At 44.5% G+C, this 18308-nt stretch overlaps 2 protein-coding genes across 2 annotated transcripts in view; both read right to left on the bottom strand.

Annotated features, from left to right (window-relative positions):
- Positions 1-4890: 4890 nt before the first annotated feature.
- Positions 4891-18308, bottom strand: part of LPCAT2 (lysophosphatidylcholine acyltransferase 2) — a 33078-nt gene continuing 19660 nt past the window's right edge. Inside the window, exons 8-14 of the mRNA XM_053400115.1 lie at positions 17493-17547; positions 15346-15428; positions 14639-14764; positions 14007-14160; positions 7776-7874; positions 6487-6628; positions 4891-5211 (exon numbers count right to left, since the gene is read on the bottom strand). Coding sequence (XP_053256090.1) covers positions 4982-5211; positions 6487-6628; positions 7776-7874; positions 14007-14160; positions 14639-14764; positions 15346-15428; positions 17493-17547 — 889 coding nt within the window. The 3' untranslated portion in view covers positions 4891-4981. The remainder of the gene's footprint in view (positions 5212-6486; positions 6629-7775; positions 7875-14006; positions 14161-14638; positions 14765-15345; positions 15429-17492; positions 17548-18308) is intronic.
- CAPNS2 (calpain small subunit 2) lies at positions 10947-13996 on the bottom strand. Its single transcript, XM_053400116.1, has one exon. It carries the CDS (start codon positions 13553-13555, stop codon positions 12641-12643), a length of 915 nt encoding a protein of 304 aa, XP_053256091.1. The 5' UTR covers positions 13556-13996; the 3' UTR covers positions 10947-12640.

The raw sequence follows: 18308 nt of genomic DNA, 5'->3' as shown, positions 1-18308 counted from the left end.
ACAGCATTTCCATGAGCTCTGGCACTTGTCACAATGTCCTGTTGCATCAGAAGCTGCTGCTGCTGCTGCTCCTCCTCCTGCTGTTGTTGTTAGAATTTATATACCACCCTATACTTAGAGGTCTCAGGGCGGTTCACAGAATAAAATCAAAATAGAAAACCACAAAATACATAATCAAAATAAAAACAACCACCCAATAACCCCCCACCCCCAAAAAGCACATTTTAAAAGGGCATAGGATCCTCACAACATTTAAAGTAAGACAATCAACAAACCTAGACAGGAGCCACTCATTGGAAAGGCCATGATGTCAGAAATGTTTGCAGCAATATTTATTGGCAACCAAATTGGCCAGATGCTTTTCTGATACAAAGACAAAAATTGCTTTGAAATAAGAGTGGGAGGGGAAAATTAGCTTTGGTTGTTGAGCAGATGTCATGCTGGCAACATGACCCGGAAAGCTGTCTGTGGACAAACGCTGGCTCCCTTGGCCTGAAAAGAGAGATGAGTGCCACACCCCATAGTCGCCTTTGACTGGACTTACCATCCGGGGGTCCTTTACCTTTAGCTTACTGACTGCTATCTGTTTATCATGTAAAAATATTTCTCTCCGTAGGTTCTCTTATATCTCAAGAAACAAGAAGCAATTAAAGCCCCCCACTGCAGGCTCCCCCCCAATGAAATATGCAGTCCGAGGACCAAGTCGTAGTGAACTCAGTAAGCCTTGCTTCCGAGTAAACATATGCAGGACCAGGCTTCAAAGCATACCGGCTGCCTTTTGATCAAATTAAATGTCTGTGTTTGCATTTTGGCTTAATGAAATGTCAGGTTAACTTCCCTCCTAATGAAATGTCCACATTTTCAAGCAGATGGCAAACACACCTCCTTAATGTCACAAGAGGTTTGGCTTCTGACTTCCTGCAAATAGTAATCGAGGGTGAGACTCTTAAGCGCTCACAGCCTGCTACAATGCGACCCGAGAGGGAGAATTTCTTTAGAATTATTATTATTATTAACATCTTTGGCTTTTTTCACTTTGGCTTTAAAAGTAACGGATGAAATGGATGAAAAAAGGTCATTGAAATGAAATAGCTCCTCTATTGGCAGGGCAGCTGACCATCAGGCAAAATTTGGTTAGGATATCTTACACATTTTTTTGCAAACCTTAGCTGGCTGGAGAACTGCATTACAAAATTCTGGTACGTGCGAATTTCAATGGCTAGTTGTGTTTCGGTTCACAGATTGTCCTGGAAAGTGTGAATTTAACAGATTCAGCCTTAAATGCATACCAAATTGAATTTCCCTTCCCTGGCTGTTGAGCATGTTCTTGGAAGCATGACCCCACATACCTAATGGAGCTCTTTGGTATGCTAAGTGTGCAGCATACAGCCAGTGAACCTGGCTAGAGAATAGACTTTACCTGTTGCAACCACACAGAGAGATACTTGAAAGTAATAAAAAATAACAAAATAATTGCTGGAAGTGCATAACTTGGATAGAATTGTCTCTAGTTCTAACCTAGCTAATCTTGCTCCTTTGCTCTTTGAGGGTAGTTCCAAGGCCACCTCTCATCTTGAGGTCCGAGAGAGAAGTGTGAGAAGAAGGAGGAAGTTGTAAACAGGATGCAACCATAAGACATATCAGTCTAACATCAAAGAGATAGGGAGGTCAGCTGAGAGGTTAAAGGCACAGGGACAGTCTGGGAATCTGGAGGTCCCTCACTCTGTCTTTGGTTCCCAAATACAGAGGAACACCTCATTTCAACAATTATGAAAAATGATTCAGAAACCATTTGGAGTTTTTCATCTATGGAGACACTGCATCATTTAGATGTTTATTTAAAAAGCACATAAAACCCACAAACTTTGAAGAGGAAACACCATACATAAACAGGAAACCATAAAGCACATGGAAACAATATAGCAACTTTATTTGTTAATTTGAAAGGCAATATCCTACCTATGGCTTATCGATTGCATTTTACTGTTTAGATTGTATAGATTTTACTGTATAGATGGCATTTTACTGTTTTCCCCTGATATTTGTTGTTTAGGACCCAGAAACTCAGATATTCTCTGCAAGAGTTCTGTTCAAATGAACCCCTATGTTTTCCCACCCACCTTCTCCCAACAGAGCTTCTTTAAACTCATGTGCAATTCCAGAAATGTAAGTAGCTTCACTTCTGCAATTATAGACATAACTCTAGTAAAAGTACATTTCCTCCTTCACTGAATTCTTGCTTGCTTTGCACACATGTGGCTATCAGCCCTATTTCCTTGCACTTAGCATTGGACTACAGTCCAACACAAGATTAACCCTGGAAGCTGGTCCATTAGGTCACTGCCGTACCAGCCACAGTGTGCCCTCAGCCAGCCCCCACCTGCCTGCCTTCTTGCAGTTAGTCCAGAGGGTGGCACTGACCACCAGCTTCCTCCTCCTTAGTCTCAGTGTTGCCTCTTGTAGAACTCATCAGGGAGGTGGATGGAAACAACACTAGACTTATCTGGCTCTAGTTGTCATTGGCTCTGGCGCCACCTACTGTTGGGCTCCTGCCTTCCACCCTACCAGCCCCAATAAGCACCAGCCACTATGTTTAAATCCAAAGGGGATGACTTACTCAATGGATGCTGCACAACATGGACCCAAACTTTTGAAAAGGATACCATTTTCTGTCTACAAAAAGCTGTACTCTAGAGTAGGGATGGGAGGATATGTCAGTTTTAATTTTCTAAGTTTATTGTTTTTCCGATCTTAAATTCAGTTCTCCACATTTCGCAGCAATTCGCGACTCACTCAAAAAAATCCTCATGCAAATTCATCACTCTTTTAGAGCTAATTTCTCCTGATAAACGTTTTTTGTTTTTTGGCACGCAACTTTTACTAATATTTACATTTCTGCAAGCACTTTCACCTGGTAAAATGCACTTTCGTATGTTATTTTCTTCAGCATGTCCATTTCTATCCACACTTACCCCAAATATATGCATTTTTTAAAAAAAACATTGGTTGGAGAACTGCACTGCAAAATTCAGGTAAGAGTGGCATTTGAAGGAAAGCTGTGTTTTGGTTTGGATATTGTTTTGAAAAGTGCAAAATTGATCAAATTTTCTAATGTGCATTGAATTGAATTTCTCCTTTATCTCTACTCTAGAGCACTTAGTTTTTGTCTGTGATGCCTTTCTACTCCTCTTTTCCACCTTGGAGCAGCATCCACAGATTTCAAATAAAGTAGCCAGGCCCCAATTAGCTTCAGAAATTGCACCAATCCATACACCTTCAGTCCACTTTCTCTCCTGAGCATCCTAGGAGTAAACATTCATTACACAGTTGCTGAATCTACAGCTCTAATTTTTAAAACACCGAACTAGTACCAGTCATACACAAAAGCCTATAGCAGCAGATCCAGCTCTTATTTTAAGCACAAAGCCAACCATATACAGCATCATGTGCAAATAAACCGTGTTATTTTATTTTTAATTTATTTCCTATAATATTCACATAGTTTCCACTCCAGAAGACCGCTTCCAGCCAAGGTGGTCAGATAAGGACAAGACAGGCATTTGTTAGGCTAAGATAGACAACACTAGGCAATATTTTGTAGAGTGCAAAAATATTGTAAAATGGCTTTTCAGTATAGTTACAAGGCCAAAATCCCCTGAGTGAGCACGTTCCCCTTTCTGAACACACACACATTTATTCTATAGACAAATGTACTCTGCTGAAGAAACTTCAAAGATAGTTAGCTGGCTGGTAAAATAGCCTGTGAGGATACTATCAGACCAGCTAGTGTGACATCGTGATTAGATCTCCTGCATTAAAGAAATAAATAAAGACAAATGCAGCTCCTTGAGGATGGGGTTACAGATCTGTATCAGTGTTTGGAGGATTTTCTCTTCTTAATCTATACACCCTCCTCTTCTATCCTACCATCTCCCCGGTTGAGGTTAACCCCAGGACACAGGCCAAGAAAGGTATCAGAAGAGCAACATGCCCGCCTGGTTTCTCAGTAGGTACAATGCAGACACAGTCAATTGGAAAATGACCCTCAAGAGGGCCACAAATGGAATAACAGTGAGGAGCAAAATTATGACTATTTTGGGGACTGATACAGTCCTTGTACAGCTGTCCCAGAACGTTGAGGGTGTCGTCTGATCAGTCAACACATCAAGTGTCCAACTGGAAGACTTACTGCTGGTTTTGGCATGGGAGTGAGGCGGTTCCCAAGCAAGGACCTTCTCTTACCTTCTTCCTGCTTAAGTGAGAGATAAAAGAGTACAGCCCACCAGATTTCTCCCATATTACAGCCATGATGTGCTTTCCTTTTTCCAAAGGGGGGGGGTCAATCAAGGTGGTCATCCAATAGACCAATCAGTACACAGAACTGAAATCAGATACTAATTCAGAGAAGGGAAGAGGAAGGTGGAGAAAGGCATAGACTCTGGGGGTAGAATGAAGGGGTAGACAAGGACAACCACAAAAAAAGGAGACAGCATAATCTTAGTTCTGATACATAGGTCACCCCAAATGCAAGGTCCAACCCTATTAATTTATGATCTTACATTTCCACTTCTGCTCCAAAAGGGCAAGTTAGCTTAGAGCAACCTGTTTGCTAGTCCAGAAATAGTTCTTAACTGTTTGGAAACATTTGCCACAAAGGCGGGGTGGGGGTGGGGAATCAATGGCATTCTTTCCAAGAAAGTAACCATTGTATTGCATTTTGCCTCAGTGCAAGCAGCCCAATGAAACAGGGGTGCAATTAATGCAGTCCAAGTGATAAAAATAAAAATAATAGAATAATTGACTTATTAAAACTAGTTGGATAATTTTTTAAGCAATTAATTTTTTTATCTATGCCTTCTCTGATAAAAATTTAAAAACGGCATATATATATTTTTAAAAAGAAGAAAATCCGTATGTTCTTTATATTAAAAATAAAATACAAAACATCAACACATACACAAATATATTCGGCCTTTTAGATTCAGTCTTCTTTTTTATCAGAGACACCGACACTGGAATGGTTATCATCACTGGCCTGAGGACAAACTTTATTCCTTGGCACCGAGGCAATTTCTGAAACTGGGGTTTTCACAGTCGGCGTGCTGCAAGTAAATTCTGTCTCTGGAAATATTTGGCAACGCTGTAGCTCGAGGTATGTTGTGAACAGTTTGGCGTATTCGGGATGTTTCAGAGCAAAATCCTTGAACTCTTCTGAAAATCGAAAAGCACAAGAAGTTATTTCTAACACTGGGGGAGTTTGGGCATTGCGTTAAACCATAGCTTTAGAATGAGCTTCTGCTTTTGCTGAAGTGCACCTCATCATGTCGTCTGGATTGATAACCCGTGGTTTGACTGAGAGTAGCCAACTTCAAAACACGTACTGCGAAACTGGATTGTTTAAACAAACCACAGTTAATATTAAACCACAGTGTTAGGTTCAGACAAAAGTCTACTGTCCATGTTTCCATGTCAGGGTAAACTGGCTCCGTTCAGGAGCTCCAGTTAAGAGCTTCTGAGTGAAACCCATCTGTGTGACTGGGCCTTCCTTTTGGCACTAAATTCAAAAGCTGCTAATTGCAAGCTCTACTTGTTAAGGAACAATTGAGATTGCACTTTAAGTCTTCCAATTGTTCTTTTTCGGTCGCAGCTTTACCTCCCCGACACCTGACTCCCCATGACATCAGATGTGGGGCAGCTAGGCTTGGCTGGGGGAAAAGCAGCCTCGCAGGGCAAATAAATACCTCTGAGAACCCCAATTTGGACTGGAGGTTCCTCCCCCCTGCACTAAACTATGATTAAGGGTACGTCTAGATCAGCCTTTCTGTATCTGTGGGTCCCCAGATGTTGTTGAACTACAACTCCCATCACCCCTAGCTAGCAAGGCCAGAGCTAAGGGATCATGGGAGTTGTAGTCCAACAACATCTGGGGACCCACAGGTTGAGAACCGCTGGTCTAGATAGACCATTTACTGCACATTCAATCTGATTTGTTTGCAAGGAGATTATACGCCACTTGCTCTTTAAAGAGCCTTCATTCTCATTTGCTTGCGGGGAGGTTAGATGATGTTGCAGGTGTTGTTCCACACTTTCCAGAGCATTTCCCCACCACTTTCCATGTCACAAAAAGTCCAATCTTTTGTGAAAGGGAGTTGGTTGCTAAATACCACTAAATCCACTCTAAATGTATAACTTGAAACCCACCCGAAAAGAGCAACAGACTGAAAGCGCTGGAAGCGTGATATCCAAAGTTGATAGTTAATTACAACTTTTAGGGGGCACCATACGTACCACAATAAATGCTTAGAGGGCCATAGTTACACTACGGATGTAAAAGGAGGTCCACCTTGTTGAGCTATCATTGGTTTCTGAACAGAAATACTGGGACTGTAGGCAAAACCTAAGGATTCACCCAGTCAACTTGGCATCCTCAGGTCCAGGCAACAATTCCCAAGGAAGCCATGACACTTTAGGCTTGGTGACACTTACCATAGGAGAGCTTTTTAGAGTTGTCAGCGTCTATTTCCTTGAACAGATTAGAAACGTCGAGGCTAGGAAGTCCAAGAGCTGAACGCATAATTAAGCTAAATTCGTCTTCGTTTATGATGCCATCTTCATCGATGTCAAACAGCTGGAGAAAAGAGGCACATGCTGATGTTTCGCAGTGGTAACTGTTGTTACATTGGGAACAGCCAAAAGGGCTTTACTGTTAAATAAGTCAAGGGAATTATGGAGGAACCCTCGACAGATGGAGGGTGGTGGCACGGCACATCAAGGGAGGGTTAGGAATTTGAGCAAACCATAAGTAAAGGTAAAGGTACCCCTGCCCGTACGGGCCAGTCGTGTCCAACTCTAGGGTTGTGCGCCCATCTCACTTAAGAGGCCGGGGGCCAGCGCTGTCCGGAGACGCTTCCGGGTCACGTGGCCAGCGTGACGAAGCTGCTCTGGTGAGCCGGCACCAGCGCAGCACATGTAAACGCCGTTTACCTTCCCTCTATAAAGCGGTACCTATTTATCTACTTGCACTTAGGGGTGCTTTTGAACTGCTAGGTGGGCAGGAGCTGGGACCGAAAGACAGGAGCTCACCCCGCCGTGGGGATTCAAACCACCGACCATGCGATCAGCAAGCCCTAGGCGCTGAGGTTTTACCCAAACCATACATCACTGCTTAAAGTAATGTGAGATGGGCACTCTTGATAAGGCTGCAGTTTAGATAAAGAGATTAGATCAAGAGACTAGATAAATATAAGCATTTGCTAATTTATTAAATACATGAACTTTCTTCAAATGAGTCATTTAATCAATAAGATAAATATTTTTTTAAAAGAAATTAAAGGAAAACAATGCCATATGGAGCCATTGGGCATTTTTTATTTCATCAGGAAACTCTGGCTGTATCTACACGCTGCAGCTTCTGTGAAATAATTTAGATTTTAAAAATCCACACACACCCCCTAGTTTGCAGCAATCTATCTGTTATGTACTGAGTTGAGTAGGATCCAAAAGGCAGCAGTCTGATTGGTCCTAGAACTATAGGATTCAGAATGCAGCTGAATAAAGAGCATGAAATCCACTCTCGACTCCGAGTATATTTCACTATCTTTTTAAAAATATTAAATCCATTGACAATAATGGCCATGGCTACTCTACTAAGTCCATTGATTTCAATGGGTCTACTCTGAGCAGTACTTTGTTAGAGCCCCCCCCAATGGATTTTGAAAATTTATATGTATAGTGGAACTCTTTTTGGAGTTAAGATGCTAAGCTTGAGGACTTACCTGAAATGCCATTTGAATGGTCTGTTCTGTGTTGGCAGGGTTGCAAACCACGGACAAACCAATAACGTACTCTCTGAAGTCTATGGTACCATCTCCATTCTGTAAGAAATGCAGGGCAACATTCAAAGGGTATGTGCTGCTCTCCCCTCCCTGACATTGTTGGGCCACATTCACAGCATACATTTAAAGCACTATGATGCCACTCTAATCAGCCATGGCTTCCCCCAAAGGATTATGGAAGCCGTAGTTTGTTGAGGGTGCTGAGAGTTGTTAGGGGACCCCTATTCCCCTCACAGAGCTACAGTTCCAAAAAAATGATCAACCATCAATTCATCTTCACAGCGAATTCTACTTGTCACACCACACCCTACAGAATATCACAGAAAATGGGTGTTTTCTGCTGTTGCCCCTCTTCTGTGGAATGCCCTCCCCTCTGTTATATACATAAAACGGCAACCACCAGCTGCTTAGACATCTTGTGATGATTTATCTTTTCATCCAGCCTTTCCCTGACCCATAAGAGTGGACTGCTTAATATGTTTTGGGTCTTATACATTTCTTAGGGTTGCCATATTTCAAGGGGTAAAAAATAGGGACACAAAAAGTTGTTGTTTTTAGGGCAATTGTGCCCATGCCAGAGCCTGAACCAGAGCTGCTGGTGCACACACACAACCAAAATCCTAGACATTTGTTTAAAATGTAAAATTCCCCCCAGATGTGCATGAAGGACCCCCAAAATAGGACATGTCTGGGAATTCCCAGACGTATGGCAACCCTAACATTTCTGCTTATTTTGCTTTAATATGCATTTATATCTATCTATCATCTATCTATCTATCTATCTATCTATCTATCTATCTATCATCTATCTATCTATCATCTATCTATCTATCATCTATCTATCTATCTATCTATCTATCTATCTATCTAATCTTACAAACTATATCCTTTATGTAAATATTTATATGTGTAGTGTATGTGTGTGTTTCTCTCTGTGTGTATGCACCCACACACAATATTCTAGTGCAAGGAGCAGGCTCCATTTCAAGCCACTGGCTATATCATTTGAAAGAGGCTGGCATACCAGCCCTCAGGAGACTGGCCAGTTTCCAGACTTTAAGGCAGAAGAAGGGATGGGCTCTGCCTTAAAAGAATGGAATGTGTGCAAACTGGAATTAGCACATTTAACTGCCTCCCTCCCACCCCAATCTGCATCCCCAGTAAGGAGAGAAAAAAGTATTTCTACTCTTGGGAGCGGGGAGAGAACAGGCTTGCAAAGACAAATAAAAGTTATTTTATTTGTTAATGTAGCAAAGATCACAAGCCTAGATTAGTATTTTCTCTTCTTTCCTGCCTCCTGTACTAAAAATAAAGGATGGATTTGTAGCATACTGGTACTAGTGTGTTGGGTTGGCATCAAAAGTCGATGTCAATAGATACCTGCCAAATCCCTTTTGCCATTACCATCATGGAAGAATTAGCCAATTTTCATTTCTCCTATTTCTAGTCTTAAAGTGAAATTCTCTGCACCACTGCAGCAATCTGCAAATTTCCTTTTCAAAAATCTTCTATAAATTCACCAGCATTTAGTGTGAATTCCTCCTGGTAAACATGCAGTTTTGACTAATATACACATTTCTGACAGGCAATGGAATAATAACATGCAATTTTGTGTGTTATCTTCAATAATGCTTGCATTTTTATGTTCTCATGGATGCAAATATGAAAGTTGCAGGGAAAGTATGCAGAAAATGCCCAGTGAAGCTTCATGAGCTAAAGAGAGGTTAACTGTCAAAACTGAAAACACAATGAACCTTCATTCCTCCTATATGCATATAAATGTAAGGCAACTGTCATGCTGCAGTTCACCTGCCTGCCAACAGGTGGCAGGCAAGTGAGCAAGCAAGCTGTGTGGGTAGGAGGAGGCCCAGGTGGGCATTTTAACAGAAAGGGGGACACACTTCAAAGAGTGATATGGCAAACTACTCTCTGAATCTTGCCCCTCTCTTTTAAAAAGCGGTGGGGTTGCAGCAAGTGGTCGGGGGAGGGCTTGGAGTGAGGTATTAGGGGATAGGCAAGGGGTAGGTGATGTGTAAATGGAAGTGAGTTGACAAGGAGCTTGGTGGAGAGGCAGGGTTGGCAATTGGAGTGAGAAGTAATAATTAAAATGATTTTGAGTGTTGTTGCTTTTAGCACCTTTGATAGAGCAAACATACATTTGGAACTTCCTAGAGATGGAGCCCTGGGACACGGGTGGCGCTGTGCGTAAAACCTCAGCGCCTAGGACTTGCCGATCGCATGGTCGGCAGTTTGAATCCCCGCGGCGGGGTGAGCTCCCGTCGTTCAGTCCCAGCTCCTGCCCACCTAGCAGTTCGAAAGCACCCTTAAGTGCAAGTAGATAAATAGGTACCGCTCCGGCGGGAAGGTAAACGGCGTTTCCGTGTGCTGCTCTGGTGCCGGTTCGCCAGAGCAGCTTCGTCACGCTGGCCACGTGACCCGGAAGTGTCTGCGGACAGCGCTGGCTCCCGGCCTCTAGAGTGAGATGAGCGCACAACCCTAGAGTCTGTCAAGACTGGCCCGTACGGGCAGGGGTACCTTTACCTTTACCTAGAGATGGAGCACCTGTTGCGAAGACAGCTAAGTCAGTCATTATCTCCCCACTCCACCATCACCTACTTTTCCAAATGGCCCCCTTGTAAAACAGCTCCTTTTTATGAAAAGAAAAGAAAAATAGCCAGCAAGGATTGGCTGTGCACATCACACAATGTTTACAGAGGCCCTCCCAGACTAGCTGCAGCTATTCAAATAACACCATTCCAAAAACCGATATGAAGAACAACGGACATGGCAGGGCGTTCCCACTTTGGGTGGGGAGATGAGCCATGCCAAAAATAGGTGTCTGGGTTTCTTAATTTGAGAAAGGGCTTGCCAAGAAAATATGAATCATCTCTGTACACTCCATTCACTAAACACACAAACACCTGGGTTTAGGTCTGAAAAAGAGAAAGAGCAGAGGCAAGATTCAACATAAAGTCAGAACTGGTAACATGGTGGAAACATGAAGAGGTGGTTTTAGAAGAGGTGCAAACCTGGGGCATGTACAAAAAAGGGAGAAGAGAGGTTACAATGTGGAGTTCAGTGTTTTATCTCTCTCTGTGTGTTCTCTGTCTGTGCACCTCTTTTCCTTCTCCCCCATCCTCAAAGGTAGAAGGTCAAATATGTAGACTGGCGATGTAGCTGCATATTGCAATGCCAATGTGGTGCCATGGAGAAAGAACCTGGTTTGGTATAAGGCACCTGGCTTCCTTTGTTCATATATGGACAGGGCTATAGCTCAGTGGCAGAGCATCTCTGCATGCAGAAGGTGAAAGATGCATTGCCCAGCATCTCACATTGACCTACTGCAAGTTACTCTGCATGAAACTGCCCTTGAAGGCAATTTGGAAACTTCGACGGGTTCACAATGCAGCGACCAGGTTACCAGCTGAGGTCTCATTGATGGCTCCTGTTTCAAAAACAGCTACTTGAGGCATGATCACAGGTCAAGGACAGATTTCTGTCAGGTGTAAAACAACAGAGGAGGGTGCAAAGCAGAGCTGGGGAAAGGTGAGAGTCCTGAGGGCCAGAAAGAATGGTCTGGGGGGCCACGTGCATCTCCCAGGGTCAAAGGTTCCCCAGCTCTGGTTTAAAGTAAGAAAGCATTAAGAAGAAATGAGGTATCACCCAGGGATCTGAAGCCCTGGGCTCTATTCCACTATAAACATCAACGAGGGTTTCCCCACACCCTCCCAGTTTTCAAGTTATTGCATTGCTGAGTGCAAAAATAGGTTTCTCTCAACCCCCCCCCCCGGGTCATACCAAGCTGCAACATGATCAAATAAATGGCAGAAACCTCTTTCTTTGTTGCTATGATCCAAGTTTATTCGCCCTTATTTTCACCCCTTCATGGCCATGAATTAGCCGAATATCTACTCTGTCAGTGCTTGCTTGGGATTCAAATGTGCCCTTGGGCAAAATGACGCAAAACACTGAACAAAAAGCTACAGACTACAACTTTGCTCAGCTTGCAACTTGCTCTCCCCCCCCCAGTACCCATTCCTGTGTCGAAGTTTACAGCATTCCAGCTAACAGCGGACTTGGGTGGCCGAGTGCCAGTCACGTTTCAGAAGAGGAACAGCACCACCCAAAAACAAGCTAGCGAATATAGTATGATGAGGTGTCTGTTGGTGGGGGAGGAATGAAAATGGGAGGTGACATGGGAATGGGAACTGGTCTCTGCAAGCCCCTGATGGTGTACAGTAAACATCTGCAGAGGGGAAAGATTGAGGAGGATTTTTTGGGAGGGGGCAGGGGTTCTGCCCTGCACCATACAGCGATGCATTTTCCTGCAGTATAACTATATATCAGAGACATCCCACACCCTTCAACATATTATTGCTGCCTGTAAAAGGAACAGTCTTCTCTGCCCAATTTAGACACTTTTTAAAATACACAGTTTTGGTCCTAGACACGAGTACAGCTTACACAAAAAAAGTGTATCCATGCTCCCAAAATGATAAACAATGCATTTCTAAAACACACCAGCCATTCTCATTATTTAAACAAAAGCACTTAAAGGAAAACGGTGCAAATCATAGACAACAAAGCTAAAATGAGCATCTTGAGTAATGCCAGATGTAAGTGTACAACCTCCCCTACCTTGCCTATCTCCCTGGCAAGCCTAAAATGTAGCGATGGCACGAGAGAGTCAGCCTGCCTCGTTTCCAGAAAGGAACAGAGTCCAGCTTATGTAACTAAAAAGTAGCGCTTGCAGCCTGAAGCTGGGAATGAGTGCCGGATTCTCCTCCCTGCCCCCTGGGTTGCTTTCAAGAGTACATGGTCAACTGCAGCCAGTCCTGGATGTTCATCTGGACTTTGCCATCGCCAGCCCTGTCCAGGGACTTGAAGGCTCGGAACATGCCATCCAGGCGCACCAGGCAGCTGATGAAGTTGTTGAAATCCATGCTGCCGTCTTCGTCGGCGTACCGGCGGATGATCAGCGCATAGATCTGCTCGTGCAAGTGGAAGCCGGCGGCCTTGAAGGCGTCAGGCAGCCGGGCCATTTCAATGGTCCCCGCCGGGCCCATGTGCTGCTTGAAGACACACTGCCACTTCTTGATGTTGTTCCACAGGTATCTGAACTGGTAGAAGTCCAGCTTGCCCGTGGTGTCGCTGTCCATGACGGACACCATGCTCCGGCAGGTGTCCAGGCTGAAGCCCCCGCCTTTCAGGTCCTGGTGCCTGGCCATCACCTTGTTGAGGATTTCCATCAGCTCCGTGGGGCACACCTCCATGTCGTCGCCAGCCAGCTGGGCAAAGAGGCGGCGGAACTGGCGCATCTCCTCGCTCTCGTTGGCTTCCACATTTGCAAAATGGCTGCGGGGGGTCGGTGGCGGCTCAGGAGTGTACTGAGCTGCCGCTTCGCTGATGAGGTTGACGATTCCCCCGACGATCCCCACAATGTTCCCCGCTTTGCTTCCGCCACCTCCTCCTCCTCCTGCCAAGAGCCCCCCAAGGCCTCTCACCAGGGCTCCCCCAGCACCGCCTCCACCTCCGAGGCCTTTCATGAGGGCTCCACCAGCACCACCGCCACCTCCTCCTGCAATGCTTCTCAGTAGGGCTCCGCCAGCACCACCACCTCCTCCGCCTCCTGCAATGCTTCTCAGAAGGGCTCCTCCAGCGCTACCACCGCCACCACCGCCACTGGTAGCAGTGTCCAACAAAGCCTGAACGAGGAACATGGCGAAGACTCGGAGAGACCCAAGCACCTTCCAAAAAGCTTCGAGGGTGTCTGAGGAGAGTACAGTTGGGTGTGCGCTACAAGAGCAACTGATCTGTCAAAGCAATTACCGCCTGCCATGCCCATACATGTCGTCTTTCACAGCTGGAATCCATGGGCGTTGCAGGACTCCGCCCTCTGCTGCACACGAACAAAGGCAGCTGCTTCTCACAGTGCATTGGCAGTTGCAAACCCTTTCCCTGGAGACACCAGACTCTTTTTAACCTCATTCCCTGTGCCTCCTTCCTTGCACTGATTCTATGCTGTCCCCCTGCTCGCCCAGCAAAGCATCATCTCTCCTCCTTATGGTAAATTTGGATTCTTTTTATTAAAAAAGAAGACTGCATGAGGATTGAATTACAAGCACAGCTTCTGCAAGAAGGATTATGGGGCGAGTGGGGGAGCATGCTTACCCTGTCAAATAGGGCAAACAGCTGTTCGAGAGCATCTGAGACGGGCAGCTTCAGGTAGTTGGCAAACTCCTCGATTCCAATCCTGCCCCCCTTGGAGGTGCTGGCGATCGCAGCAAACTGGTCCAACTGCTCTCTGACGCTGTCCCATTTTAGACTATTGAAAGGGAAGAAAGAGTCCAGAGGCCCCACTTGCCATTAGTAAAGGCCACTGAGAGCTCAAAAGTAAAAGAAAAGTAGCAAAGTAGTGTGCTCCTGTTCATGCCTCCAGCCAGCCAGCCAGACCCATTCCACGCTCCATTCCATTCCCCCTTCACCTTATGGTTCTGTCTCCCCCTTCCTACAGTCAGCCAGCATCCCAAGGCCACTAAACACACTCAACCCTGCTTGAGCTATTTTGGATTATCCCCCTGCCCCATTATTTCCCTTGTACACCTGCAAACCCTGGAGTTCTTTATTGTGCGTGGATGGATTAGCTACCCAAGGAGCCACATTCGAGTTTGCTATCCATATGCAGCAAGGACAGGAAGACCTGTGGCCTTCCAGATGTTGGATACAAGCAGAGCATCTTTCAAGTCAAGCATCCAACAGCCAACAAATCTTGCATCCGAATCAAGCAAAAGCAAAGCACTTACTTCAGTTTCTTGCTGATTTTGGTGAATTCCACTAATCCTGCCTCCATGGGCAAGGTCAGCTGTCCGGCCGAGATCATCAGGCGGCAGTCTTCATACGTGTGGTCCGTAGTGGCCACATCCAAAGCCCTGAAATTAAACATATGTATGACACCACTTCAGAAGGACACCACTTCTTGTTCTAGGCAAAGTAAAAGCACTGACTGTATAACTAGCACTATGCTGAAAGATTTCCCCACATTTTGGTTGATTGTTTGCCATCAGTTAATGAGAAACAAAACTGCACTGAAAAATCATCAAAGAGAGTGAAAATTTTGGTGACCTTCTCTTGAGTGTGATGCAGGGCCTTTGATGTGCTCATGTTTCCTTTCAAGGAGGCTGAGGAATGTTTGATACAACATACATTTAAAGCACCATACCACGTAAAACAGTTGTGGCTTCCCCCCCAAAATTCTGGGAGCTGTAGTTTGTTAAGGGTGCTGACAGTTAGGAGACCTCTCTGTGTGTACCCCAGAGAGAAGGGTTTTGGCTAGGGAGACTCCTGAGGGTTGGCCAGAGAGGGTGGACGAACCATGTTTGGCCCCCAGCCTGGAGCTCTCCACCCATTATGTAGTGGCACTCACACAGGCTGGAAGGATTCAAGCCTGATATAATTTTACACCAGTCACCTGCCGCCTTAAGGTAACCTTGCAAAAGGATTCCCATGTCACCTTGCCATTTTGTTACGGACTCCACTAGCAAAAAGGACTGGATCCTTCTTTTCTTCCTCGGATGGAATGTAGACTGGAAGAAACTGAAATAATAATAAAAATGCAGTTACACAAGCCAGTAGAGTCTTAATAACCTGGGTAGGTTATATTTCAGGACTACTAAAGGGCTCTGCCAGCGCTACCACCACCACCAGATTTGATTTTGAATCCATTTATTTCAACAGATCTAATGTATGTCAATTGTTGGCTATCACCTGTATATCTATTTATCTATGCATATATCAAATCTATCAATGGGTCTATATCATATCACTTTAAGCAGTCATAGCTTCCCCTGAAGCATCCTGGGAGCTGTAGTTTGCTAATCCTCACAGAGCTATGATTCCCAGAGTGGTATAACAATCAACCCCTCCCCCCTCCAGGAGCTCTGGGAATTGTAGCTCTGGGGTCCCCTAGCAACTCTGAACACCCTTAACAGACCACACCTCCTAGGATTCTTTTGCGGGAAGCCATGGCTGTTTCAGGTGGTATGATGTTGCTTCAAAAGTATAGTGCAGATTGGGCCTCTGTGTGTATGCACCCATGCAATATACAAACTTGCTGAAATCTGCTGGGGAAGATAAGCAGGTCTGCCAGTAGATGGCAGCACATCCATATATATTAAAAAAGCAAAATGCTCAATGGCAAAAATTAGCTGCACTAAAAACCTCTGTAACCAGTGCTCCCCCCCCAAAAAAATGTTAAAATGTCATTTTCCTACTCATATTGAAATACTGCCCCTCAATGAGGCCAAACTTAGATTCACAAAATGTTTAGTGGTATGCGTACCCCCAGAAAAAAAGCACTGTCTGTAACTATACATAACTCTTTAAATTGTTGCATTTCTTCTTTTTTGAGAGTGCACACACACAAAGAATGAGATGGCTACTTCAACACAGTCGTGGCACAAGCCGTTTTAGGAAGTTAGCATTGATTTCAATGTTTGGGCTGGGAGCAGGGTTAGGCTTCCCCTTTCCCCATACAGCTATGCTGGACATGGGGATATCAGGAGTGAGGGCTGGGGCAGAGGATGTGCAACAGTGAGGGCAGGCTAGCTGGCATGGTGCTGACCCCAGTGTGTGTCCATGTCAAGACATGATCTACTATTTGAAGGTGGCTGCATAGTCTCTCTTATCAATAAGCAAGGCCTGGATTCACAAAATGGATATATGTTTTCTTCCTATATACATAAAAAGGTAAGGTTGTCGTTGTGCAGCTCGCAATGGAAGATTTTTAGTGCATCATCAGAATTCTGGTTTGCATGAAGCCACAGTAGGGGACGGGGACAAAAGCTGAGGCTGGTTTTAAAATGGTGGTTTTAAACAACAGCAGAGGGTTGAATGAAGCAGGGGTGAAGGGACATGGCAGAGCTTTGAGGATACAGGGGGAGCTTGAAGGAGCAGCGGGGATGCGAGGGGGTTGGGTTAGGTATAAAGGGAGGGGGGTTATGTCTTGGGAGGAAGTGGGCTTTTGGTGCAGGGGTTGGTGAGCAATGCAAGTAGGGATGGTGGCCCCAAGCACTACAATAAAAATGGTAAAAAAAGGAATATAGTTTGTTCCTTTTTCTGCAAAACGGAAGGAGGAAGGGGGGGTACTGAAGTTTTAATCGATTTCAGCATTTCTCACATCTTAACATGCTAAGCATCAACTTTTAATTTTATTCATATTTTTCAGTGTTACATTTTTCAAAATCACCTTCACATTAAAATAAGCATTTCCCCATCCATATCTTTCTATCAAATAAGCCAATCATTTACGACTTCCCTTCTCCCCCATCCCTGGTTCCTTTAATTTTATCACCTGATTAATGTATCTTTCTCAAACCAAATATTTCCAATTATTTTGGCAAAGGCCAAGGGTTAAACAACAACAACAATTTAACCATTGGTGTAGGGCTGTACGTGCTTTTTAAAAAGAAAAAGAACATGAGAGTTTATTTAAAGATTGGGGAGAGGGGCAAACCCTCTAGGTCCAATTTAGCAGGGAAGAAGAGAAAGGAAGCTTTTCTGTCATTGCTCCATGTCAGTTCTCAAACATTTGCAAACTAATTGCTTGCAAACTAATCAACACATTCAGATTTAAAATAGCAGCATTTCTCTGGTTCTCACCTCCACTTCAACTTTTGTAAACAGCTGGCACAAAGTCAAGACTAATGCCTCCTTGCTGGAAAAGAATTAAAATAAAACAATGGTTGAAAATCATTTTCAAATCAATCCATTTAAATGTGACATTTAAACAGCTACGTTTTCAAATGGACATCACAAATAAAGCAGATCTAAAAAAATTTAGAAGGCTCTTGTAATGATAATTAGGCTTTGCAATGAAGTGTTTCACATCCTTGCTACAGCCTTGAGATGATAGGCTATTTAATGCATTTTAACATTTTATGCAATTTATACAAGGCCTTTCCAGAGTGGCCGACAATCTAGACGCTGTAAGCAAAACAGCATCATTATGGATGAATCTGAAAGGAAAGGGGCTTGTTTAAGACCCCAGCACAAATGAGTTCAAGTTATGGTTCTCACAGTGGCCTGGGGGAAATCTGCAAGCAGGACATGAGCACAGCAGCATCTCTCCCCTGAGATTTCCAGCAACTGGTTTTCGGAAGCATAGTGCGTCCAATCATGCAGGCAGAGTGTAGCCACCACAGGTAGTAACCATTGATAGCCGTATCCAGGCTACAACCCATCAACAGTCCTGCTTGCAACCTCATTGAGTGTTTTGCCTGTCCTTGAACTTGGATAATGTTTCTGGCTTACCTGGATGGAGGACAGGAAGGGATGAGTGACCGAGGTAATGTGTTGTTCCACCAACTTTCGCTTCTGGCCTTGCTCACTACCAGCATGTGCCCCACCCCCATACCCCAAAGGTTGCTCAGAAGGGAACACGGCCCTTGGGATGAGAATGCTTCCCCACCGCTGCCC

Source organism: Podarcis raffonei, chromosome 8, assembly GCF_027172205.1.
Source record: "Podarcis raffonei isolate rPodRaf1 chromosome 8, rPodRaf1.pri, whole genome shotgun sequence".
Taxonomy (NCBI): Eukaryota; Metazoa; Chordata; class Lepidosauria; order Squamata; family Lacertidae; genus Podarcis; species Podarcis raffonei.
This window is presented reverse-complemented; position numbering and strand designations above follow the sequence as displayed.

Bases quoted from the DNA above. Each gene is read 5' to 3' on its own strand.
- CAPNS2 (XM_053400116.1), bottom strand. From the start codon at position 13,555: ATGTTCCTCGTTCAGGCTTTGTTGGACACTGCTACCAGTGGCGGTGGT.